Source organism: Taudactylus pleione, unplaced genomic scaffold (assembly GCF_031769625.1).
Source record: "Taudactylus pleione unplaced genomic scaffold, aTauple2 ptg000012l, whole genome shotgun sequence".
Taxonomy (NCBI): Eukaryota; Metazoa; Chordata; class Amphibia; order Anura; family Myobatrachidae; genus Taudactylus; species Taudactylus pleione.
The window spans coordinates 6525585-6552014 of NW_028284415.1; the positions used below are offsets into that span (position 1 = coordinate 6525585).

A 26430-nucleotide genomic window follows, 5' to 3' on the forward strand; every position below is an offset into this window, starting at 1 on the left:
GACAGACAATGTTTTACTGTTCTGTCCTCAGTTTATGCTTCCCTTTGGTCTATATAATTAGACAGAAAGCATAACCACTCATACTTTTCAATAATCCAATCTAGTTTTGAAAATCTGAAGAATGGTGTTTACTGTACTAATGAAGAACATGGTAAAACTGTAACAAACAAAGAAATATGCAATGAGTACAGTATGAAATATAAACATAAAAACATATAACTTACTGAACTGTAGCTAATCTAATAATGGCAGATTTAGGTCAGAGTCTTTACCATCAATGCTGTACTTAGGGGAGGATATATAACAATTGTTTGCAGGACCATAAGGAAATCTAAGATAGAAATAGAGAGCTCCAGTCCTCTACCCAGGGTGCATTGGGAAGCTTACTAATGGAAAGGTTCAGTTTCAGCTGATATTACCCTAGCCACTAGGTGGATCTTACACAGAAATAAATACATATAACAAGTATTAGGCATGACACTTATTACCATTAAATACCTTGGCTGAGTTGGCTTACTTTGTGATTGGGACATTGTACACACTACTAATAAGTAAGGAAGACAGCGCAAAGAAATGGTGTGAAAAATGTGGATTGCATTATTAAACTATAAAGAAATGTATATTACTATAGGGTAAGTACACATATATAGATATATATGCATCATATAAATATTCACACATCTTGTGAAATTACATGTGCATAAAAAATGGTGTTCTAAAACATCTCATCAATGAACAAAGAGTATGGGCTAAAGGATCTCAAAGGATGACAATAATTGAAAAAAGTTGTTCCTAAGTTCCTCAAGTAAGCTCACAAAGTGATATGGAATGTAGGTAGGAATGTTATTACTCATTCTTACTGACCGTATATGCCAGGAGATCATGAAATCCTGATACCTAGGTGGCTGTTATCACCTGGAAATGACAGGAGGTAAGTGGCATATGAGACTGCAGTGCATGCCGGCACCATTAGAAATACAATCAGTGCACTACTCAACAGAGGGGAGGCCGGCGAATTTATAAATTCAGATTTCCAGACACTGCCTATCTGGGATTATTAAACCTCTGGACTTTGGACAGATGTCTTGATTTCCAGACTGCCGAGTAATCATGGATGAGTGGCAAGTTGGCAACCCTTCTCATTATCCAGTGGGTGTTAATTTGCCAACAAGGAATATCTAACATTTACATGAATTACAGAATCAGGCACATGTATTCACTCATCTTTAGATGAATATCCCCTGCAACCTCCTTGTAAAACTCCTTCTCTGACTTCTAATTTTTCCTTTCCCTAAAAATTATCCCCTACATCTTCCTATCTTGCTATAACCTCAATCTGTAACTCCACCCTTATTGTCTCCTTTATATCTTGTGCTTAATATGAATGCGTGCGTGTTTGAACATCAGGCTCTCCTGTTCAGATCACTTTTTAACTAGTATTTCCACTCAGTCTTCTTTTTTTTTTTTTAGAACTTCTGGGATGTCTGTAGACCAGTAATATCAATATGCTGTACAACGTAAAGGTGGTGTCCATTAATTACTAGCCCTTACACATTTTTTTTGACTATGCATCTTTAGATAAAAGCACGTTCCCAGCTGCGGATTTCTGGCCTCTTCCCATCTGCGTACTGGTTTGGACAGGCCATGGTGGACATACCATTCTATTGGCTTCTGCTCCATCTGATGATTGCTATACTGTTTATATTCAACCATAAAGTCATTATGGACTTCTTGGCAGTTTTACTACTGGTAAGTGAGGACATGCTGATAGGACTTGTTCACTGCAGGTACTTGTTTATTCTTTATTGTGTTAATTATTCCAGGAGACAGCTAGTCTCTTTTCATACTATTATGGCAGTGGCCTGCAATTTATCTTTGAACCATTGTTCTTTGACTCCAAAAGAGACAGCTCCTAGTAGAATTTATTTCATATCTGACAGTCATGGTTGTAGCCAGGGGTGTAGTAATGCATGAAGAGGCAATGGGCCCCACCCTACCTTTTTCCTTTGTTATCTTCTGTGTGATATTTTCAGAAGATGGCAAATGCGTAGAAGATAGAATCGCTTGTGGCACAATGCTTGAGTAATGGCACAATGCTTGAGTAATGATTCAATATTAGGTTTAACCAACGGGATCTCACCAGTTATTATTTGCAGAGTGACTACACTAAAAACTATATACACACTCTTTCCCAATTTATTATTATGTCACCTACTATATCACCTACAGTATGTCCAGGAGGTTCTGAAAATGAGGTTCACCTTGACGTGGTGGATGGACAAAATCATTTTTGGCCAAACTTATACTAAGAACCTCACTTATACTCCATTTCAATTGTAGAGTTTATCACGATTATTTTGACTATGATTGTTCTTAGTACTCAGAGTGTGCACCTGTGTTATTTGTCCCCTGCATTGTACTACAAGTCTCAGCATGGTAGCACCTCTTATTATGTTTAAAATTAGAATAATTTTAATATCTAAAAAGCCAAATTCTTGAAAATACTCAATGAAGTAACCTATAAACAGTGTACGTGCTATATCCTATAGCTAGTATATATTTATATATTTGTATATATCTTGGGTGTGTGGTCGCACTCTTATATATGCACACCAAGAGTGAAACTATAGATTAGGGGTGTGCACCGGCCACTTTTCGTGTTTTGGATCTGGATCTTTCTTCGTGTTTTGGATCTGGATTGGTTTTGCCAAAACCACCCTTCCGCGTTTTGTGTTTTGGATCTGTATTTTATTGGAAAAAAGCATAAAAACAGCTAAAATCACAGAATTTCGTTTTTTTTTGTTCCTACGCTATTATTAACCTCAATAACATTCAGTTCAACTCATGTTCAGTCTATTCTGAACACCTCACACCTCACAATATTGTTTTTAGGCCAAAAGGTTGCACCAAGGTAGCTGGATGACTATGCTAAGCAACACAAGTGGGCGGCACAAACACGTGGCCCATCTAGGAGTGGCATTGCAGTGGCAGACAGGATGGCAGTCTGAAAAACTAGGCCTCAAAAGGTGACTTATCGCGTCATCCATTGACTGCTGCTGCTGGGCACACAGGATAGGACTCAGGAGAGAGATGGGCACCACCGAGGCTGATAGGACGCTGTTCATGGGGAACTTAGATTCCAGGGCCACTGAGGAGATCCTGTTCGAGCTGTTTCTGCAGGCTGGTCCTGTAATTAACGTTAAAATTCCAAAGGACAAGGATGGAAAGTCGAAACAATTTGCTTTTGTCAATTTCAAACATGAGTCTGTTTCCTATAGAATGAGTTTGTTAAATGGAATCAAACTCTTTGGGAGGCCGCTGAAAATTCAATTCAGATCAGGAAGCAGCTATGGCTCTGCAGAAGCAAATAGCGCAGCCTACTCACCACAAGGAAATGGCAGTTTTACTGGGAACAGTCCATCAACACAAGAACACAGGCATGATGGCAATGGGGAGTTCACTAAATACTCTGAACTTTCACCTCCTGTTCCAAACTATCAGAGATCTTACTATTCTCCGGACAATCTTCAAAGACAAGCAATGATGAATAACTTCTATAGGTCGGAAACCCCCATGGATCCAGCACAGCAATGATGGCCCAAACCAGTTACTCACCATCACATTATCCGCCTCACCAAAGTTGGTACAGTCACGGATCCGATCATTCTCCCCCACACAGATATGATTCCTCTTCCAGCCACCGATCCAGTACAAGCCTAAGCTCTCATCCTTATCAAAAGGAGAGTTACCACAGTAGCAGAGACTAGGGGTGTGCAGGCTTGGATTAGTTCGGATTTTCCCACCAAGTTCGGATTTTACCCGCAAAAATCGGGTCTCAGAAAGAGGCAAAACGTCAGATTTCATGGACAAACATCATCTTTCATGGACTTTTGTCTAGGACAGCCCCTGTAAAAATTATTTTGATGAAGGGCAGCATACAACCCACAGGACAGCCCCTGTAAAAATTATTTTGGTGAAGGGCAGCGTACAACCCACAGGACAGCCCCTGTAAAAATTAGTTTGATGAAGGGCAGCTTACAACCCCTGTAAAAATTACTTTGATGAAGGGCAGCATACAACCCACAGGACAGCCCCTGTAAAAATTAGTTTGATGAAGGGCAGCTTACAACCCCTGTAAAAATTACTTTGATGAAGGGCAGCGTACAACCCATAGGACAGCCCCTGTAAAAATTAGTTTGATGAAGGGCAGCGTACAACCCCTGTAAAAATTACTATGATGAAGGGCAGCAAACAACCCACAGGATAGCCCCTGTAAAAATTAGTTTGATTAAGGGCAGCGTACAACACCTGTAAAAATGTGTTTGATGAAGGGCAGTGTACAACACACAGGACAGCCCCTGTAAAAATTACTTTGATGAAGGACAGTGTACAACCCACAGGACAGCCCCTGTAAAAATTACTTTGAGGAAGGGCAGCGTACAACCCCTGTAAAAAAAATTTTGATGACGTGCAGCGTACAACACACAGGGCAGCCCCTGTAAAAATTATTTGTATGAGCGTACCCCTACAGCAGACAGGGCAGCCCCTGTAAAAATTATTTGTATGAGCATACCCCTACAGCAGACAGGGAAGCCCCTGTAAAAATTATTTGTACGAGCATACCCCTACAGCAGACAGGGCAACCCCTGTAAAAAATATTTGTATGAGCGTACCCCTACAGCAGAAAGGGCAGCCCCTGTAAAAATTATTTTGATGATGGGCAGCCTTTCACACTGGGGGTGGGTGAAGAGAGCACCCCTGAAAGACAGAGCACCATCTGGACAACACAGCACTACAGCCAGCCCCTATGGACAGGACAACAGCCAGCCAATATATGGACAAGGACAACGGTAGCCAGTCAGCCCCCTATGTATATGGACAACAGTAGCCAGCCAGCCAGCCCAGCTTTTCACACCGGGGGTGGGTGAAGAGAGCACCCCTGAAGGACAGAGCACCCCCTGGACAACACAGCACTAGAGCCAGCCCCTATGGACAGGACAACAGCCAGCCCCTATATGGACAAGGAAAACAGTAGCCAGCCAGCCCCTGTGTATTGTATATGGACTACAGTAGCCATCCAGCCCCTATGGTCAGCAACAGCTCCCATCTCCCTCCCTCTTCACAGTAGCCGGCCAGCAGTACTTTATTATTTTTTATAACTAAGTGTAACAAGTACGTAACACACAACACAAGCTCCCAACTCCTTAACTATGCACACTCCACAGCCGGAATGAAAAATGGCGGCAATCACGGGACCTTTATAGAATCCAAAACCCGCGAGAATCCGACAGCAGGATGATGACGTTTTGCCTAGTCTGGTGGGAAAACCCGAGCCGGACTTGGTTCCCGGCTTGGATCGGGGGGGTTTGGATTTCGGAAATCCAAACCCGCTCATCCCTACTAAATAGGGGCGCATGCTGCCAAAGCGCTCAGGCCAACTAACTGGATTTAGGGTACAGTCCGCGTGCGCTGGAATGGAAACCCATTTCCCCTTAGCTAACTGATCGGTCTTAGATTGTGAATGCGGCATAAAATATGGTCCTTTTTAACTACAACATTGCTAAAAAGCAAACCGACGATGTAGAGGTCTTGTTAATCGCCACTAACTCCCAATTCTAAATGCACCGAAATAGGCTAAAGAAAACGATAAACTAAAAAGCACGGCTTCATATTGGCTTGACGCGACCCCTGAGACTGCTATTATGAGCTCCCGTAAAAGAGCGGGGTCGATAGGACGCCTCGCGTCACTTAAAACCATTCGCTCCTTCGCCCAACCCCTCATCGCTTTCGTTAACAAGAATGATTTTGTGGGGTCCGCCCCACTGTGCAACTTTGAGAAATAAGCAATGCCGGACAGAGCAGCCGACATGGCAGCTTTGGAACGCCCCTGTTCGTGCCAATTCCAAACGAATTGTAACATGCCGATCTTTCCAAACCGCCGAATAAGTCTTCAGCATGCTCGGGGCCAACAACATCAATGCAAGTCTTTCGACGCCGGCTCGACAATCTGCCAGACATGCAAAGGGCACGATAAGCCAAACTTACTACCGCACGGGCTAGAGCCCTACATCTATCCCATTGAAATTGAGACAAAGCATCGGCAATATTGTTTTCCACACCCGGAACATGGCGAGCTCGGAATTCAATATTCATGCACAAACATAAAAGGGTTAAATGTCTCAACAAATGTAAAACCGGAGGGGCGTGCACCGCCCTCAAATTGTCGCACCAAAAAACAATACTCCTATTCTTAAGCTTCTTGGACCAAAGCTCAATGGAAACCACTATTGGGAAGAACTCTAGTAGCAGCATGCTCGCGGTTAAACCGCGCCTCGTCCACGATTCAGGCCAGGGTTCCACGCACCAATTTCCTTCTAAGAATGCTCCAAAACCGAACGTACTCGATGCATCGGTAAATAACTGAAGTTCGCAATTGTCCACCACTGCCGGAAGCCATATGCGCACCCCGTTAAACTCCTGCAAGAACATAAGCCATACACGAAGGTCCTCTCGCATGTCCTGCGATTCGAACCAGGTAGTGAGATTTTGCCACCCCTGCCGTGGAAACCCGGCCGGTAGGTATCACCCTGCAAGCAAAATTCAAAAGGCCTAGAAGAGATTGCAATTGTTTAAGCAAAACCTTTTTCGCCAAAACAAGCTCCCCTAACTTCCTAACCTTCTCTAATGGCAACCTGCAGAGGCCCAGCACGGTATCGATCTCAATCCCGAGCGATGGGAACCCCGAGTACAGTAAACAATGCCTGCAATGAAAAAAGTAAAATCCCCACAAACTGAACTGCCCTCTGGATCCACCAACAAAAAATCGTCCAGGTAATGTGCTATGCCTCTTTGACCCGTAACCGCGTGCACGCACCATTGCAGAAAAGAACTAAAACGCTCGAAAAATGCACAGAAGATGGAACAGCCCATTGGAAGATATTTGTCGATGTAGTACTGTCCCGCAAGGTTAAAATCCATATATTTAAAGGACTCGGGGTAAAGGGGCATAAGTCTGAAGGCAGATTCAATATCCACCTTGGCCAAGAGCGCCCGTTTCCCGAAACCTTGTACTATCTCGAGGGCTTGCTCAAATGACTGGTACCTCACTCTGCAATCCTCCGCATCAATAGCGTCGTTGACCGACCCCCCTTCTGGGTAAGAAAGGTGCTGAATTAAACAAAACTTGCCCTGTTCTTTCTTAGGAACCACCCCCAATGGTGAGATGCACAGATCCTGTGTAGGGGGAGAGGAAAAGGGTCCGCACATGCGGCCCAACTGTACTTCAGCATCTACCTTACGCGAGTCCACGTCCGGATGATCCCTCACGGACCGTAAGTTCCATTTGGAAACCACATGGATATCCCTAGTTAAAACAAGGCGAAAACCATTGCTAAAACCGTCGAGCAGAAACGCCGCTTGCATAGTGGCCTAACCACTTCTCCAACTCTTCTATCTTGACAGGGGACACAGCCTTACTTAGAACCGCCACGTTGTTCTCCACGGTATTCCCCCCAGCCTGCACCGGAACTGCCACTGCAGATATGCCGTATCTGCAACCTGCACCTCTGCTGCACTAGGCATTATTGAAGGCGTAACATTTTCCCCGCCCGACCCCTGCTAAGGCAGAATGCCCAGGAAAAGGCAGTTTCCTGGCCACGCCAGCATCTGCGGGCGCTTTGGTTTGCTGGGTCACTTCCAGCCACACTTCATTCAACATCTTTGAAGCCAAATTGGAAAACAGCCTGACCCTCTTGTTTTTTTCTAAAGGTTTCATCATATTGATGCCACGCGTTCCCTTTAGTTGAGTTACTCATGGCATGGACTAAATGCATGTACTTCAAAACATTCATGTATTCGCCCGGCCTGGTTTCTAAGTAACATGCCGCGAAAACATACATGCCGGTCAACCAATATTATATGACCTCCTAGCCTCTTCTGCAACGGCCCCTGCGGACTTCGTCTCTACAGTAATGGCGAACATGTCAACAAATTTGCCTCTTTTAATTCTCTTCTGTACTTTTGACTGCAGACCCCTAAGAATAGCAGTGTTCGCACAATGAACCATGTCCCCAGCCGCGTCTGGCTTCTTAGAGGCAGACACCACCCTAGCTCGCTTTGGGCAACCCTTTTTCCCTTTAAGCTTCTGCACAAAGTATTTAATCAATTTACGCGGTCTGCCAGAGGAGCTGGATAAATTGCTGGAAGAGTCAGAAGACGTGGAAGGGGCACTGCGCAGTGGGGGAACAGCATGCTCACCAAGTCCTGCAGAAGATGGTCCCGCCACAGCGGATTGTCCAGATAGTTCCTGTCCCTCGCTGCGCGGTGTGCCCACTACGGCTTGAATCGACGAATCGTCCGTGCCGACTGTGATCAAATCAACTTGAGTAAACATGGAAGTCACGGGGACTGTAACCTGAGGGCTCAAAACAACAGGGTGAGAAGGTGGAGGTGGTGTGGCCACTGCGTGTTGAGCAGAAGGCGGGGGGGCCTGGGGAGCGGGCGGGGGAAGGGGGGGTGTGCTGGACCAAGTGGCAGGGGTGGGGCCATTGTGGGCATGCCTGCGGGGTAGTGGGAATGGTAGGGCAACTGCTGGTAAGGTTGGAGGAAACCCGCACGACCCCAGGGGGTCGTGTGCGGGAAAACCAGGGGTGACAACTTATTGCAGGGGGGCTTGCTGTAAGACCGAGGGGGCACGGGCATAAGTAGAGGCCATTACAGGCAAGCTATAATGCTGTCCTGCGCCAGTAAAATAAGGGGACCATACTGGGGTGCATAAAAGAGCACTTGTGCATGCATGCTGCCTGGATGTAATGTGTCCAAATGGGACAATGCTGGAGAGGGAATGGCCGGATATGCAGGCACCATGGGGGGGTCTGGGTGCCCTGGGCGGGATAGAAATTGCTGGGGAAGGTGAACCCCTGTTGCTGAAAAGGAGGGGGGAATCCCCTGTCCTTGAATGGCCTCCCCTTTCCTAAAACTGAGAGGGCGGGGGAGGGGCTATTGCCGGTGAATAGGGGGCTGCTAAGCGGCTGGGGGAACTGTAAAATGGCCACCGGGGCCTGGTGGGAGGGGCCGGGCACCGTTGCTGGGCGTGAGGCCGCCGGGGCAGAAGCCTGTGAGGAGGCCTGGTGGGAGGTGCCGGAGCCGCCTGCAGCACCCCCGGCCAGCCATGCAGTGAGGACAGAAGGCGCGGGGGACTGAGCGCTGGCGCCCAAACCTCTGCCACGCGCGCTAGGGGGGGCAGCAGGTGCGGCATCACGGCTAACAGCGTGATGCGAGCCGCGCCTGAATGGAGCTGGGACCGCTGATGTGAGCGGTCTGGAGGATTCAACTAGTTGGGGAGGGGGTGCTGATCGGCGGGGACGGGGCATGGCAAGGGGTTTGCAGCGCAGGGTGGTGAATGAGGAAAATCAAGGTAGATGGAGGGAGACAGGAGAAGTGGGGGGGACAGGAGAAGTGGTGTAAATGGGATGAAAGGAGTAAGGAAGAAAGGAGTAAGGAAGAAAAGGAAATAAGAAAACAAAAGGGGAGCAGAAAGTATTGTGTAAAACAAGTGATACTTAGCCAGCTTGCAAAAAAATGCCAAAAGATGGCTCCTCTACCCTGGCTATTTATGGGACTTAGCAGAGGCCTTGGCTCCTGCTGGGCTACAATAGGTTATAATTTTGATTGACACTCTGTAGCTTCTCAAACCTTTAACCCCCTAACTGAAGAGACCAGCAAAACTCCTAACAAAACAGGGATGCTTATTTTTCATCAAACTTATGTAAGTATTCAGAGTTTTTTCTGTCAGTGAGGCAGTAAACTCCCTATTAGTTACCTTCTTCACTCCCTCTTGAGTACTTATTTCACTAGAAAAACTTATCAAATGTATAAAAACATTGACAACCAGAGTTGGGATTAAAATTAAGGTAACATTTATTTGACAACCAAATCGGAATTGAATTATTGATTTTCTTTGATAATAATAAAGATTGTGATTAAACTTAGTATGGTGGCAGACACCAGACTGGATGACAGTATCAAGACAAACATAGATTCATACAAAAAGGGGGGCCCTAGACTGCACACCCTGAATGTATAATGGGAGGTGCTACCTGTGGAGACTATTGTTGCAAACACAAGAAAAGAAAGTACAAGTGCACAACTCCAACATTACTAATTATATATAATACATTATGCAATAGAATTTTGCAATACATAGAGGTTTTAGCATAATCATGGCCATGGTTATGGGCCTACCCACCGCACCCAGGTAACCTCTGAGGGTTGGTCCCTAACCTACCGGGGTTGAAATCCAGAGCACAGGACACCCCCAAACAGGCCCAGCTGAGCCACCCCAGGGCGTCACTCTAATGAGAGAAAGTGAAGTGTAAGAAAGTGTTAGATAGATAAGAGCATTAGTAATGTTGGAGTTGTGCACTTGTACTTTCTTTTCTTGTGTTTGCAACAATAGATTCATACAACCAGTGCTTAAAGTGGGGCAGTATACAGTGGTATGACATACTGGCACATCTCTGATCGGTGCTGGGAGCATTGGGCCTCAGTACCAGGGCAGATGTGATGGCAGTTTAAACTTGGCTGGCATCAGCCATGAGCCAATCCCAGCTGGCAGACTGGCAGACAGTCAAAAGAAGTAGCAGCCTTTTGAATTTGGTGTTGGGCAAGAGCCATTCACAGTTCGCGGACTGGCAATAATTCAGAAGCAACACGATGCTCTGTCTCAGCGCTGATTAGAGATGTGTCCAAAGGCCCAGGGGAACACATCTCAAAGCAATGCCTCTGCTGTTGCATCATGGAGTGAGAGGTGCAGGGGGTGAGAGAGGGCAACAATTACTGAGTAGTGCAGTGGGTTAGAGAGGGGAGCAAGCAGTGAGAAGTGCAGGGGGTGTGAGAGGGAAGCAGGCAGTGAGAGGTGCGGGTGTGATATGTATTACCGCCGGCCGCATGGTTCAATTCCAGACAGCGGCTGCCCGACAAAGGAGGAATCCCGATCGTCCTAAAGGTAAGTATTTACTAACCTAACCTAAACCCCCTAACCCTCCTTAGGGGTGCCTAACCCTAACCTCCCCCCTGTGCCTAACCCTAACCCCCCCTCTAAGTGCCTAAACCTAACACCCCCTTCCCCGCTGCCAAAACTTAAGTCCCCCTGGGGGGTGCCTAACCCAAACCCTCCCTCTCCCTAGCCTAACCCTAACCTCCCGGGGAGGTGCCTAACCCTATTTCCCCCCGGAAGCCTAAACCTAACCCTCTCCTCCCCCGTGGCTGTCCGCTGCGGCGCCCGCCATCCGCTCGATCGGGACGCCGGGCGCCAGTCTCCAGACGTCAGGCAAATGACAGGCGTCTAGATTTAGATGCCTGTTATTCATCCCTAGTCGAGATAAAGCAGTCTGGAAGCCGGCAGTTCGGCATTTAGACCGTCGGGTTCCAGACTACATCCCAGAGGTGCAGGGGGTGTGAGAGGAAGGCAGGCAGAGAGGTGCAGGGGGTGAGAGAGGGAAACAAGCAGTGAGAGGTGCACGGGGTGAGAGAGGGAAGTAGGCAGAGAGGTGCAGGGGGTGAGAAAGGGAAGTAGGTAGAGAGGTGCAGGGGGTGAGAGAGGGAACCAGGCAGTGAGAGGTGCAGGGGGTGAGAGAGGGAAGCAGGCAGTGAGAGGTGCAGGGGGTGAGAGAGGGAAGCAGGCAGTAAGAGGTGCAGGGGGTGAGAGAGGGAAGCAAGCAGTGAGAGGTGCAGGGGGTGAGAGAGGGAAATAGGCAGAGAGGTGCAGGGGGTGAGAGAGGGAAGTAGGCAGAGAGGTGCAGGGAGTAAGAGAGGGAAGCAGACAGTGAGAGGTACAGGGGGTGAGAGAGGGAAGCAGACAGTGAGAGGTACAGGGGGTGAAAGAGGGAAGCAGACAGTCAGAGGTACAGGGGGTCAGACAGGGAATCAGACAGTGAGAGGAAAGCAGGCAGAGAGGTGCAGGGGGTCAGACAGGGAAGCATACAGTGAGAGTTGCAGGGGTTAGGATGAAAGCAGAGGGTGAAATTTTAGCAGAGAGTGAGAGGTGCAGGAGGTAAGTAAAGTTGAGAGATTCAGGTGATCACACACAAAGAAGAGCATGTGAGGAGTAAGAGGGTTACCTAGGATGAAGATATGGGTGCATGAGGAGAGTGACAGACAAAGGAAAGAGAAGAGAAAGCATAGAGGATACATGGAAGGTAAAAGAGAGAGGAGCAAAGTTTGTTCAACATATCCTACTACATAGTGCTAAAAGCATCTAATATTAATCTCATATTATCAAAATCCCTAAAATTTAGGGAAGGGGGGTGGGGATTGATTCAAGTTTCCATAATCCCACTTTAAAATTCCCATTTTGAGCACTGTGTACAACCATATGTTGGTGTTGAACTCTCTATAAATAAGTAACACACCTGGACAGGTTTGTGTTAATTGAACACAATAAATAAATTGATTGAATCCCGAGGCGCAAAAGTCCCTTATACAGTTACCTATAAATTAGGATCATACTAACCTGAAACCATAAGAAAATAAATACAGGTATTTGGGGCTCAGTTAGGTTCCAGAATGATATTCACCAATAGGTTGCTTGAAAAAGTCCTGAAATAACAACAAGAAAGAGCAGCGCTGTATGACAATAAATGTATAGCAATTTAATAAACATATAAATCTAAAACACATGCTAGTGAATTGGACACATATATAGAAATGAAATAGAAATACCAATTAAAACAGCAGTGAGCGATATTGGCCCTGGAACACTGTTTTGGAAATAATTCCTATAGCACTGTAGAAAGTATGGCAGTCCAGCTTGGCACACAAATGCTGAGTATAGTTACCCACTACATGGAAAAGTCCAAAATATCCTTTAATTAGCGATGGTCCCACACTGAGGTTGTCCAACGCAAATGACTGGACCCGATGTTGTTGTAGTGGGAGATGATAATGAGCGATGGTTCCACACTAGGCAGTCCAACACAGATGACCAGACCCAATAGTATAATGGGTGGTGATGGTGGTCAAAGTCCAAGGTTGCTGCCACAAGGTTTAGCAGTGCCAATAGTCCAATAGTGCTTGATATTCAATCCTAGTGTCCAGGGTAAGCAGATAGTTCACCGTCACCTACGAGTTCCACTGCTCTAGGCAGCTTTTTCAAAATGATGAAAAAAACTGGCTTTAAATAGTGTTCCACATGAAAATCAATTATTTTCAGCTGCTTGCAATTATCCCTATCATTTCTCAATCAATTTATTAGAAAGGCTCAATTAACAAAAGGAGGCAAAACCTGTGATAGTATATAAAAAACCAGAGGAGTACTTACTGATTCTGTTATATATTTTCTTGAAAAAGTCCAGAGTCTTCTGGTCCTCTCACAGGACCTCTTTCAGAGTCGGTCGTAAGCGGCCGCTCGGTCGTACGCCTAACGATCGAGAATCAGAAAAAAAAAAAAACAATCGCACGGCCAGGCAATCGCAACCAAAGTGACGCCCATACATGAACAAAGCACCTCCTCTAGCTAGCGAGTGATAGCAGTTGGCGATCGAGTCAATAGTCAGTCGTTGTCAGTCGCTGTATGTTAATTTTCTTCTGATGGTTGCGGCCGCTTGTGTTGTGTGCAAATTACACCAAAAATGAACAAAAAAAGCATAGAATAAGCCATCCCCATGAAATTTATTTATTCTTATTATTCGGTAATGCTAACGCAACTGAATCAATTACAAGCCAATTAGCAGTGTTATTAGCAACTACAAATTATTATTAGCTGCTTGCATTGTGTGGAACAAAATAGAAACATCAAACATAGCATCAGTCACATTCGATAGTATCGATTGTACTCTGTGGCTTGAGAGAGCACATACCCAACCTCAAGCTGTACGATCAGCCAGGTCTCTAACTTGTTCGCAGAGTGACGTTTTACTACTTCCGGCCTTCTATGTCGGTTGTAGTAGGAAATATTTACGCCCCTGAAACACCCTGAAAACGGTGAGGAACACCTGCGTTTTTAGACCACCAATCCCGTCAACACCCACAAATGGCATTTCATGTCAATCAACACTTGGAAGCCACTTCCTGCTCGTAAGCTGTACGATCGACAGCATTTTGGATCGCAAGGTCTCGTACGCACATGCGCACAACTAACCGTAAGCATGCGTGGTTTGGAAACATCGGATGTGTACGACTGAGCGGCCGCTTACGACCGACTCTGAATGAGGTCCACAATCCCTCAGGTCCTCTGAATGGCCACACTCCATAGTTGATGATAGTCTTTATATACTGGATAAGCGGTCAAAAGACACAGGCTGTAAAAATATGGGCCACCTCATACATGCAATTAGATATTGATGTGAAATAAAACAAAAAAAAACAGTAAAAAAGTAAAAAATATAAAAAGACGTAATATCTGGAAACCACCAATAAAGATAAAATCCATATAAAATAGATAGATTAGTGAAGATTATAGGGACCCCGCCATTTTGGTCATCTTCTTACTATACGTAAACTTTTAATATCAGCATGTAGCAGTATCTTTTCCACCAAAAGCAGGTTGATGTAGCTTATTTGTTCTCACATCAAATATATGGACATGCACAAACGGTTATGCGTTCCAGACTTCAGGCTGTAACTGCCTGCAAAGGATTTGCAACAAAGTATTAAAAAGTGAAAGTTAGATTTAGGATTGTTTCGTTTGTCCCATTACTTTTTGGCCCCTTAAAAAGTGGGAGGCACATATAGAAACCGTTGTAATTCCTACACCGTTCACCTTATTTGGATGTAATTACCCTCAAATTAAATCTGAAAGTCTGCAGTTTAAGCACATCTTGTTTGTTTCATTTCAAAGCCATTGTGGTGGTGAATAGAGGCCAAAATATGAAAATTCTGTCAGTGTCCCAATATTTATGCACCTGACTGTATAAAAAGTGAACATTTAATAGGCCATAAAGGTCAAACACAACAAATAAAAAAGGAGCTCTTTTCCTACTTGACGTGGAAGAAAAACTAAGCAGCATATACAGTAGACTTTAGAGTGAACCCGGGTATACTGTAAGTCCCTGTATATGTTGTCAAAATTTCCAAAGTAGGTACCACTCCTATGCCTACTGGTCCTGGATTCATAGGCGTCTTTATAATGGGTGCAAGGTGTCCGGTGCATACGGGCCCCCGGGTCCGGACCGGCACTGCAGAGCAGGAAAAACTCACTGGGAAAATGATGGCGGACATTTTTCCAGTGATCTGCGCATGCACAGAAAGGATGTAAAAAGCCAGATTCTACAGCACTCAGTGCACTGACAGAGAGTAGGGGGCCAAAACGAAGGCTGCACACGGACCCCCTCCTCTCTTAAAACTAGTCTGCCTGGATCAGTGGGCATAGGAGCAGTACTTGCTTTGGACATTTTGGTAAACTGCAAACAGACTACTGTGTGTCTGTCAGACATAGTAGCACCTGCAATCCAGTGCTGCCAAAAATAGCCTGTATATGTTTGTTAAAGTGAACTTCTTGCACTTGTTTTTTTTCACAAGGATATCTAATCTATAGAGCTGTAACTAGACTTTTTGGTGCCCTGTGCCAGAGAGAGCATTCCCCCCCCCCCATTTTTTAAATAGGGACATAAGATAGTGGACCTGAAAAAGGACCATGGCCTCCTGGGGAAGTGCCAGGGAAGAAATATGAGAGGCCAGGAGATGCTGGGGATAAAAGAGGAGGAAGCTACAAGTGATAATGATAATAAACAGAAAAATTGACAGGCCCAAACAGGGCCCCCTGCCCTGTGGTGCCCTATGCCATGGTGCTGGTCGCACTACCCTAGTTACGGCCCTGCTAATCTACACTGTAGGATATAATTTATTTTGTCACTTGTGTATGAGAGCAGAGAGACTGCGATTTAAAGATTATTTGTCCAAAGAATTGGCAGACTGGCAGACAGGAGTCCCCCCTCTGGGACTGGCAGACAGGATACCCTTCCTGGGGCTTTGCACTGTGAGGTAACCAGAACCAGTACTGCACTCTCATAATAGGAACCCTGGTGACCCTGGTGACCACTGATGGCGGGGAAACATACTACCAGAAAACGTAGCCAAACAGAGTCCTAACAAGATTTAACATGCCGCCAACTAAAGCAAGAGGTACTCACCAGGTGGAATTCCAGCCATTATATGCTTCAGGAACTGGAGTAACAGCAACAAGCCATCCAAAAATACACATCAAGCTATGCATATGAAGAGGGGGGCTTGTTACCTTGATCCAGCACAGTGGAGAATACTCTCGGTTGTTAACCAAGATATTGAAACCATTTGAAATTGTACCAATGAAGTGAGTTTAGACACTGCCAGCCAGAGTTAGGTCATACCCTTAATTACGCTACTAGAAAATGAGCTAGAGAAGCTGAAGGAGGAGATAACAAAAAGTGATTCCGCTAATTGGGGTAGATGTATTATAGCGGCACTTAACATGCCGCTATAACTCTTCCCGCTTAGCCTCTTTACCGAGGCAAAGCAGGAAGCACTACCGATGAGATGTATAAACATCTCATCGGCCGGAGAGGGGGAGCGTTAACTCCCCCCTGCGGCGCTACCCGCTAGAGACAGCAGCACATCAGCCTAGTGCTGATGCGCTGTGTCTCTTCCTGGCCGGCTCCACTGAGCATGCGCAGGATCTCGCAAGTATCGCGAGATCCCCGCGTGGAGCCCTGGAGCCGGTAGCCACCGCAGCAGGGACAGCGCTGTCCCTGCTGTGGGGATAGGCTAGCACCAGGCTGTAGCTGTCGATAACGACAGCTACAGCCAGCTGAACGGTCAGACGATCTGACCGTTCGTACATAGCCCAGGCTATCAGCGCTGCTATCTTGTAGCATAGCGCCCCTGTCATTTACCGCCCAGACCCCCGATCATACATTGGGGAGAAGCGGTATCAGCACACATAACGTGCGCTGATACCGCTTCTGGGCTTTGTACATCTACCCCAATATGTTATAGATCAAGTTGTTTTTTTTTGCTTTACCATGAAGAAAGGGTTGCAAAATATTGCAACTGGATCAGTGCATTTTGGCAACTGCATTTTATTCTAGGTTTAAGTCCTATGTAATGTCTTTCACTCCAACTGACACAGTTCTTAAGAGATGCATAGAGCTCCTTGTGAGCAAGTTGTTAGCTCAAGTGCAAATGACACAAACACATCTCTGGCTTCATTTTCTCCAGCAAATTCTACTGCCAGGAAAAAAAAGACTTTTCCATGAGACTCACTGGTGATGATGATGAAAATTATGAGTTAACTCAGGGCCTGATTCAGCTTGGATCACAGTTGCTAATACGCACACAATCGGCCAATTGTTGTGTACTGTATATGCATCGCAGTACACGTGCGCAAACCAGCCACTGTGATCAGGACTGTGATCACAGTGACTATGCAGACCCATCACAGAGTGATTGACAGGAAATGCAGTTTGGGGGTGGTGACTGGGGGGGGGGTGACATGCATGCCAGTGCGTTTGAACACCATTGCAGGGGCGTGCAGAAATTAGCCACTGCAATGCCCTACGCAGCCTGAGGACTGCAATGAGCGTGCAATGAAGTTAGCAATTTCTGTGTAAAGTCAGAGCTTGTGCAAGTGTGCGTGAGGTTGCGATGGTACTCAATTGTACCAATGGTTTTGCAGTCTTGCTAAACATTACGGATGTGTGTAAGGTAAAGTGGGCATCCTTGTGTAGTGCTGCTGAGGCATAGCTATCGCAGTGAATTAGCATACTATCGCAGTTGAACTGCGTGCATAATCGCTATTGCATTCACAGTTGCAATCGGTAGTGAATCAGGCCCTCAGTGCACTATAGTGAAACATTATGGCATCTGGTCAGGCTTAAAAGAATTGCCCACACATTGACACCTCTACCTGGTTCAATCTGATACAGTAAGCATCAATAAAATGGTGGAGGATTATTTTAATTATAATATACAAATAATCTTCTCACACAGTCAATTTGAATGCTGGGAGAAAAAAAAAGGCAATTTGGAAGCCCCTTGTACAAACTAGCAATGGTGTATTTAAGCTGCCCACCTTGTGAGCAATTGCTGTAGGAAGCTACTTCCCAAAAATGTGGCAAAACTGATGTTCATCAAAATGAACTACAAATTCAAGGAGGAAGACCTTTGCAGCCAATTACAACAAACAGAGATTGTAAAGGTAGATTCCAGTGGGATGAGCTAATATTGTGTGATGATGATATTATTAACAATGAGCCCCTGTGTCTCTCAACGTTATTTCCCAGCCCCTGTGCCTCTTAGCTTCATTCCCCACCTTGTGTCTCTCAGATTCATTCTCCAGCCCCTGTGTTTCTCAGCTTCATTCCCCAGCCACGGTGTCTCTCATCTTTATTCCCAAGCCCCTGTGTCTCCCCAGCCCTGTGTTTTCATTTCATCACCACCCCCCCACTTCATCTGCAGTCCCCCCCACTGCGACACGTGTGTGTCTCTAGCCCAGCCCACCCAACACTTACCTGCTGCCTGCTGTTCCTCTTGCCTGGCAGCTCGAATGCGGCTCTGCTCTGATCCAGGAACACATTGCCCTGATGTCATGCACGTTGAGCTGGGCTGCCTGTCTACCTCTCTGCTTGTGCCCTGGGCCTGCAGTGCTTACAGCAGAGGCAAGGGGGACACAAGAACTGAGTTCACAAGATTCCTAAGGGGCCAGGGCACCTCTGAATCTTGGGGCTGGTACAAGTGACCCCTTTGTTCCTCCCTACCATTGGGCCTGCTCTCAGGTGGGGTCCCTTCATGCCTATTACCGCAAGTGTTTGGCGCATGTGTAAAAAATTTGAGTTTAGCGCTAAACTCGCATTTTTTACAAAATTGCATCCCATTACATCTGGCCCCATGTATTTACCATATACTGCATTTTAAAGACTATCCAGTCATAGCAAGCATCAATGTATATATTTTTAATTGGTTGTGGTCCCAATTAGAACTTGAACTGAATTCCTGATATACAGTTTTATTGTTTTTCTATTTTGTAAATGGTACATATGTAAGTTCTCTATACAAATGTTTCTTCATAGATCTGTAGTATCCTTGGGTATGGAGCAGCCATTGTCCTGTATGTCTATATCTTCGCCTTTATTTTCAGAAGTGGAAAGAGTCATCATGATCGGTGGTCTTTCTTCTTTGTTATGGTAAGTTATGTTATGTCTATTGATATTCCTGTCAGGCTGACCTATCTCCAGCCTATCTGGTCTATGTGATATGATAAAGCATGATTGTCAGAATCCCATATCATATTTAACAGACATATCAGGATCAGGTGAATTAACACTACCTCTGAACATCTATTAAAGCTAGATACCTCACCAGCTACTGCACCATGGTTACCTGTCTCCACTGGAGTCCACTGATATACCTACCAGGGTAGGCTTCCACCATACAGTAGTTTACCAGGTACAGTCATTTCCATCAATTGCTCTGTCATGGTAATTGCACAAGACCTCTGCAGTAAGCATCATTTATTTTGCTAGCATCATACACATTGGCCAACATATGTTATGTTAGAGTCAAGTTGTTTGTTGGAGACAATTGTAAACAGTAGATACAGGTCATCTCATCTACAATTGGAAATAAGATACAGTACATTTAATAAATCTTGGAATCAGTACTGTCACAAAATTCTTTAATAGGAAAGACGTTGTAACATACTGCCTAAATAATTCCTGGCAGAGACAAATTATATGTATGTTACATTTTGGAAGCATATGTAATTATGTAATGTCTAAAGTACACCATTTACATTTTTATTCTGTTTTTGACCTACGATTTGCAGATGATTCATGTTGCTTTTTTTGATACTTAATAGTTAAAATACAGAAATTACAATTCTGTTGTGAATGCAAATCTGGTCTGAACAACTGTGGCATATTATTAAAGTGGTTTTGTGCTCTCAGTGTGACTGGTCTGTTTGTTTACTACATATAGGGGGGAATTTAATAGTGTGTGTGAATTTACTGTTATAGGGAGAGATTTATCCAATCTTGTAGAGCGAGAAAGTACCAAACAATCAGCTTCTAACTTTCATTATATAGGCTGTGCTAGTTAGAAGCTGATTGGTTGGTGATTTGGGCCTGATTCAGAGATGGACGGTATTGCACAGCCACTGCGTCTGTATGCAGTAAGAGGCGTCTGTAGTAGAAGGACGCTCACTGCATGCTATGGTGATCCGCTGCTTTGTCTGAAGATGCAGCATTGGATTTTCTGTGTGAACATTGGTCATCTGAGTAAACTTCTGGTTACTCAGAATGATCGGTGTTTTCATGCTGCAGCGCCAGTGAATCTGTGACGGAAGACGCAGACTCTGACCTCATCACGCCTACAAAACGGGCTGACATGCCCCCATTTTATAAAATGCACCCTGTCGCCTCCTCCTCCCTGCCCCAAATGGCTGCAGACTGTAAATCACCTGATGCCTGCATCCGATGATGCAAGACTCGATGTGCACAGGTCCTGCTCATGCGCAGTTCAACAAACATCAGAGATGTACATAAACCATCGGGTATGCGTACATCTCTGAATTAGGCTCTTTATCTCTTTCCACTTTATCTCTCCAAGATTTGATAAATCCACTTCCTTGGGGAAATAAGCCTGGTGCCACCTGGTCTAGGGCTGGTAGGTTCAAAGCAGGGAGACCCGCAGTGTGGCTTCATGAGCTGGTAGGTTCAAAGCAGGGAGACCCGCAGTGTGGCTTCATAACTCCTCACACTCCCCTCTCCTCTATGGTTCCATTACCCCTGACTGGTCAAGTCTAGTGCTAGTATTGGAAAAATTGGTTGGACCCCACGCGTCTCCCCAATTTATCCAGTAAAAGCCTCGGCAAAAGCACTAGTGCTGGTTCTTAGGCAGAGAAGGGGGGCCCTATGCTTTTTTCCTTTTAATTATTTATATAAAAATAATTAAAATATATGGCACAAGTTGAGATGCCATAATGCATGTCTATTCTTTAGTGAGTTATTGTGGTGCATTTATGCTGAGTTTGCAATTTGCTGACTATTACATATGGCAAGTTGTATGTGTAATATTAGAAGCATCTGGAGGGCAAGTTGTGTCATGGCAAGATTGACTGAGGCACGATTCAGGCAAAAATGACTATAGTTGCATTCTATTCATACTTTCCTATTGTCCCTCAACAGCCGGGAGGCTCTCAAAAATCAGGTGGCGCTCCCGGATGTCCGTAAATGTGGGAAAGACTCCGGGCACCGACCGTCACCCGCTGAAGCCAACTACTTACCGGGTAAAGTGGGCGGTCCAGACGGCAGATTACATGATTCGCATTGTAGCTATGCCCTGCTGTACAATGCTTAATCTCTGCAAGGTATAGCAGGGGCATGGCCACAATGATGCAAATGTGCCACCACACCCCCCGACACTGCCTGCTATGCCATGCTACATCCCCCTGTACCGCCCCCTTATGTCGCACCATGCCCCCCCACACACACACATACAGCCCCTCTGCTGTACTGACCTGGCTGCCCCCTCCTCAACTGTGATTCTTGCATACAGTGGATATCACTTTTTCAATCTCACACTTTATTATATTTGGCCCATAGACTTAAAATCAGATATAAAGTGATAGTAGAAAGGACTTTAACGGTAACGTGTTTTATGTTTTTCTGGTTCTGACCGTGTCCCTATCTCCTATGTGTGCAAGTAAGTACGAAAAGTAATTGGAGCTAAGAGAAACAATTTATTAAACAACTTTAGGTAATGTCAGTAGAACAAAAATGTTTGTTAAAGACATCATATGAAAATAAAATGAATAAAAAGTAAGTACCATATTGTCAAAGCTAAATGAAAATGATTTAGAGGCTTCACATGTAATTGTAAGGTTAATATTATTTGCATTCTATTCCTATTAGAGACTGTTTTGTGATGCATCTCATTTGCATTCAGTTTCTTTATAAATGACAGTTTTTCTCCTCTGACAGACAGCTTTATTACCCTCTGTGGTACTGGATATTAGCAATTGGCACACTGTCCCAATAATATCATTATGCTACATGTTCATTTTCCCACCCAGCGTTTTAATTGGAGCGTTAACTACAATTGTAAGTGATGTTTTCAGTATATATTAAAATTTTTCATGTGGCCTGACTCATAATTCTTGTTAAAACTTTCAAAATAATTGAATTGTAAGTACAGAAATTCAGTAATAATTATTTACTACTTTCAGCGTCATAAATATGATGTGGCTAACTATGAAATAAATTTTGATACGCTAATACATGAAGAGTTAGGGTTTATTTTTAGTGTTTGGTAGAAAAAAAAAGGTATAGATGAAGGTACAGTTCTGCCTGAGAGCAGTGTCATGGTGGTGTGTGCCCTCTTTGTGCCCTAGACATGCTACCTTCTTCTGTCAGGCCCATTTCCCCATAGAATATGCCAACTTCTTACCTAGTGTAGATCAGGGGCAGCATAGTACTAGGATGTGACATCATAGCCTGACACCACACTTCCATCCCACCAACAAGCTAGAGGAGCAGCAGTGGGTAGATCGACAGGTAAGAATTTGGCAGCTGCTATCCCTCCATGTCAGCAATCTGTATGCTCTAATAAGTCAGCACTTAGTGAATGTCAACCATAGTTAAAGTAAAGATACTGAATGAGTGAACTTGTAGTCCTGCACAGAAGATGTTTTACACCTACATGTGGATAAAGGTATTAACTTTTAGTCATGTCTTGTAGGAGTCCTACACTTAACTTTAGATGAAGGTATAGATCTGCCTTGTAGCTCTCCTACATATAGTTGTAGGTGAAGGTATAGACCTGCCTCATAGCTGTCCTACATATAGCAATAGGTGAAGGTATATAGATCTGCCTCTTAGCTGTCCTACATATATCTATAGGCAACAGTATAGACCTGTCTCATAGTTGTCCTACACACAGCTGTAGGTGAAGGTGTAGACCTGCATCATAGCTTTTCTATATATATATATATATATATATATATATATAGCTGTAGGTGAAGGTATAGACCTGTCTCAAAGCTGTCCTATACATAACTGTTGGTATATACTTGCCTCATAGCTATCCTACACATAGCTGTAGGTGAAGCTATAGACCTACCTTATAGCTGTCCTACACATAACTGTAGTTAAAGGTATAGACTTGCCTCTTAGCTGTCCTACACATAACTGTAGTTAAAGGTATAGACTTGCCTCATAGCTGTCCTACACATAACTGTAGGTGAAGGTATAAACCTGCCTCCTAACTATCCTACATATAGCTGAAAGTATACAGATAGCTGTAGGTGAAGGTATAGACTTGCCTCGCAGATCTTACATCTAAATGTTGATGAAAATGTAAACTTGAGAGTTAAATCTACCTAACTTTACGTAAAGAATAGATCTGCCTAGTAGCTGTCCTACTGTATATTATTAGACTTTATCTTGCACTTAGCTTTAGATGAAAGTATAAAGTGGCCTTGAAATTGTCATGCAGTACCTTTAGGTAAAGCTATAGACATACGGTACTTGTTTAGGAGTTTTCCAACACCGAGATGTAAATGAAAGTATTATACCTAGTATTTATTTGCTAAATAAATGTGATGAATAACTGCCCTACAAATAGCTGCAATTGAAATGCTTTATATTCTGAAAATTAATGATCACTTCTCTTATTTTGGAAGTAACTTAAGATCTTCCTGGGAGATATTTCTTTTGCTTACAGTCATCTAACCTAAATGTATTTTTCACAGGGTCTAATTGTGCAAGATGATTTTTATCAAGTTGGATATTCATCACTTATTCCAATTCATCTGCTTTTATTAATTGTAAGTATCTTGTCTTTATCTAGTACTTTGCACGTCAGATGTTTACAAATTTGTTGAAACTATAAATAAAGCCTAAAGAAATGAACCATTTAGGAAAATCACCAATAAGATAACCAACAAGATTACCCTGTAGTTATACTACTAATGTTTGAATGCTAGGTGCCTTGAATTGATGTGTCTACTGCAGCGGCAGCTCCTACCCTCTTAGATGAGGGGGTACGGTGCAATTACTCACCCCGGTCACCCGCTCCTCATTACCGTGTCCCGGCGCCTGCGCAATGATCTGTCAGGTACCAGGACCGACACATGCGCACTAGCGGCGGGGAGCCTCACATGCCACCGGCATCCAAAGGGCTGCATCGTCTGCAGCAGCTAGGAGCCGGTTAGGGCTGGCGGAAAGGCAGAGTAGCGGCTTCCTCCTGGAAGCCGCTCTCTGCTAATAGCAGCCCAGACTGGCAGTTCCAGGGGGAGGAGACACCTCCCCCTGGGGCTGCCTGATGTGTATGTGACTGGAAGATAGCGCTTCCAATAGGAAGCCACCTCCAGTCACACAGTGTAGCTAGTGCACTGACTACACTGTGGTGGACCATTTTACTGGGGGGGGGGGGGGCTGCAGCCTCGCAGTCCCTAGCCAAAATTTGCCACTTGGTCTACTGTATATTTGCTTGTATGCAAAGCTGTATGCATTTCTATGATTAGACTGTCCCTGTCCATACACTTATTTTCATAGCCGTCATCATTATTAATGCTTACTTGCGCCACTCTTGTCCCTCCCATTTGCATAAAAACAGTTGCGTTCTACTCCAGAGCATGTGCAGTGCAAAACACACAAGATACACCTGCAAAACTGATTTGCATTCAACCCTGCATCAACCCATAATTGTATAGCATGAGACATTTTACCTAACCATGACTCAGGGTCAGTGCAATGCAGTAAGTAGGGTATGCATTGCTGGGAAGCACCGGGCTGGAGGGGCGCCTTCCTCGCTCTGCCGCATCTCCTCTCTGCATCTGAGTAATCACATCTCCCCCCTACTGACCCTAAGCACCTTTAGTCATATTCTCCTTAATTGAACACATTTCAAAATACAGTCATAGCTGGGAACCTATCACCTCTCGCTTTGCAGTCAGACAGCTTACCAATGTAGCTATTTGCTCCTACTAAGGTAGCCTGTGAATTCTAACTATATGAAGCTACTTCTCATTATTATTAATTTAAAATATAGTCATGCCTTGGATTTGAACTTATCACCTTATACGTGGCAGTTAATCACTTTACAAATGGAGTCATTTGCTAATCCAATGGAAGCCTGTGAATTTTAACTATATTAAGCTATTTCACATTCTCCTTAATTTAAAATACAGTAATATCTGGGATTCAATTAGCACTAATATAGTAATACCCTAGTCAGTGTTCATCTTCCTTATATATAGATAAGGTGATGTATTCGGTGCTGGTAATGCGTGGGTAGGCAGTTGATACTCACAGTATAATAAGGAAGTTCATATTCACATTGGAAGACTCATTCATTCTTAAGCAGAGCTTGATTCAGATTGGTCCTGTTCTCTGTATACAGAGAAATCGATTAGTTACTTCCAGAGTCAATCTCGTAGCAATGATGCATTTATGTGGGTAGCACAGATGGTGTAATGGTTAGCATTACTGCCTCACAGCACTGAGGACATGGGTTTATTTCCCACTATGGCCGTAACTGTGTGGAGTTTCTATATTCTGCCTGTGCTTGCATGGGTTTACTCCGGGTACTCTGGCTTCCTCCCACACCCCAAAAATATACTGGTAGGTTAATTGGCCCCCAAGAAAAATTTACCCTAGTGTGTATGTGTGTGAGCATGTGGTAGGGAAAATAGGTTGTAAGCTCCACTGGGACAGGGACTGATGAGAATGGCTAAATATTCTCTGTAAAGCGCTGCAGAATATGTGTGCGCTATATACATAACTGATAATAAATAAATAAATCATTGGTGAGACTAAAGTGATCACCATTGATAAATGCATCATTGCTATCTTGTACTATTAAAGCCCTGTTTGGAAAAGAGATAGGTACTATTTCCTCTCATGCCAGCCCCTCCCTGTGTTGTGCATTGCACGTGTGCAGCTCTCATTAATAGTTTTGTAGGTATCAGAGGTCCAATAATTGCATCCATGATTCATTGATTTTACTTGCTTTGAAGTACTTATACCTTAGCTACTGCCCAGGACAAGTACTGGAAATATGGAAATATGGCACCACCATAGAATTTACCTGAGAATTCACATGTAAGTTTTTTTATTTTTTTCTGAGCATTGCGGTGTCCTCTGTATGCTGAATCCCTGAGCGGCTGCTCAGTCTGACCATGCCTCGAGTTGCACTCACCTATAACTCGCCGCCTCATATCCATTTATGATCTTCTAGATTTCTGATTATGGTATCCACCTATTATTACCATCTAAACTGCCCAATTTGGTGTTCTCTAATCACCACCTACAAGTCTCAGCCTTCAAGTCTTCTGTCCATATCTACTGTACAACTGTCATCTTAGTTACAATGTTTTGGAGATTTTAGTATATACTTACAATATTAAGCGCTCTCAGCTGAAAATTTTTACTTTAAATGCCATAAAACATGCATCAATTT

The 26430-nt window shown here is 44.4% G+C and overlaps 1 protein-coding gene across 1 annotated transcript in view; it reads left to right on the forward strand.

Annotated features, from left to right (window-relative positions):
• The window catches only part of LOC148542426 (ABC-type organic anion transporter ABCA8-like), a 246241-nt gene that overhangs the window by 162733 nt on the left and 57078 nt on the right, over positions 1-26430 (forward strand). The window contains exons 24-27 of the mRNA XM_088468583.1: positions 1579-1749; positions 19041-19154; positions 21951-22070; positions 23720-23794. Coding sequence (XP_088324709.1) covers positions 1579-1749; positions 19041-19154; positions 21951-22070; positions 23720-23794 — 480 coding nt within the window. The remainder of the gene's footprint in view (positions 1-1578; positions 1750-19040; positions 19155-21950; positions 22071-23719; positions 23795-26430) is intronic.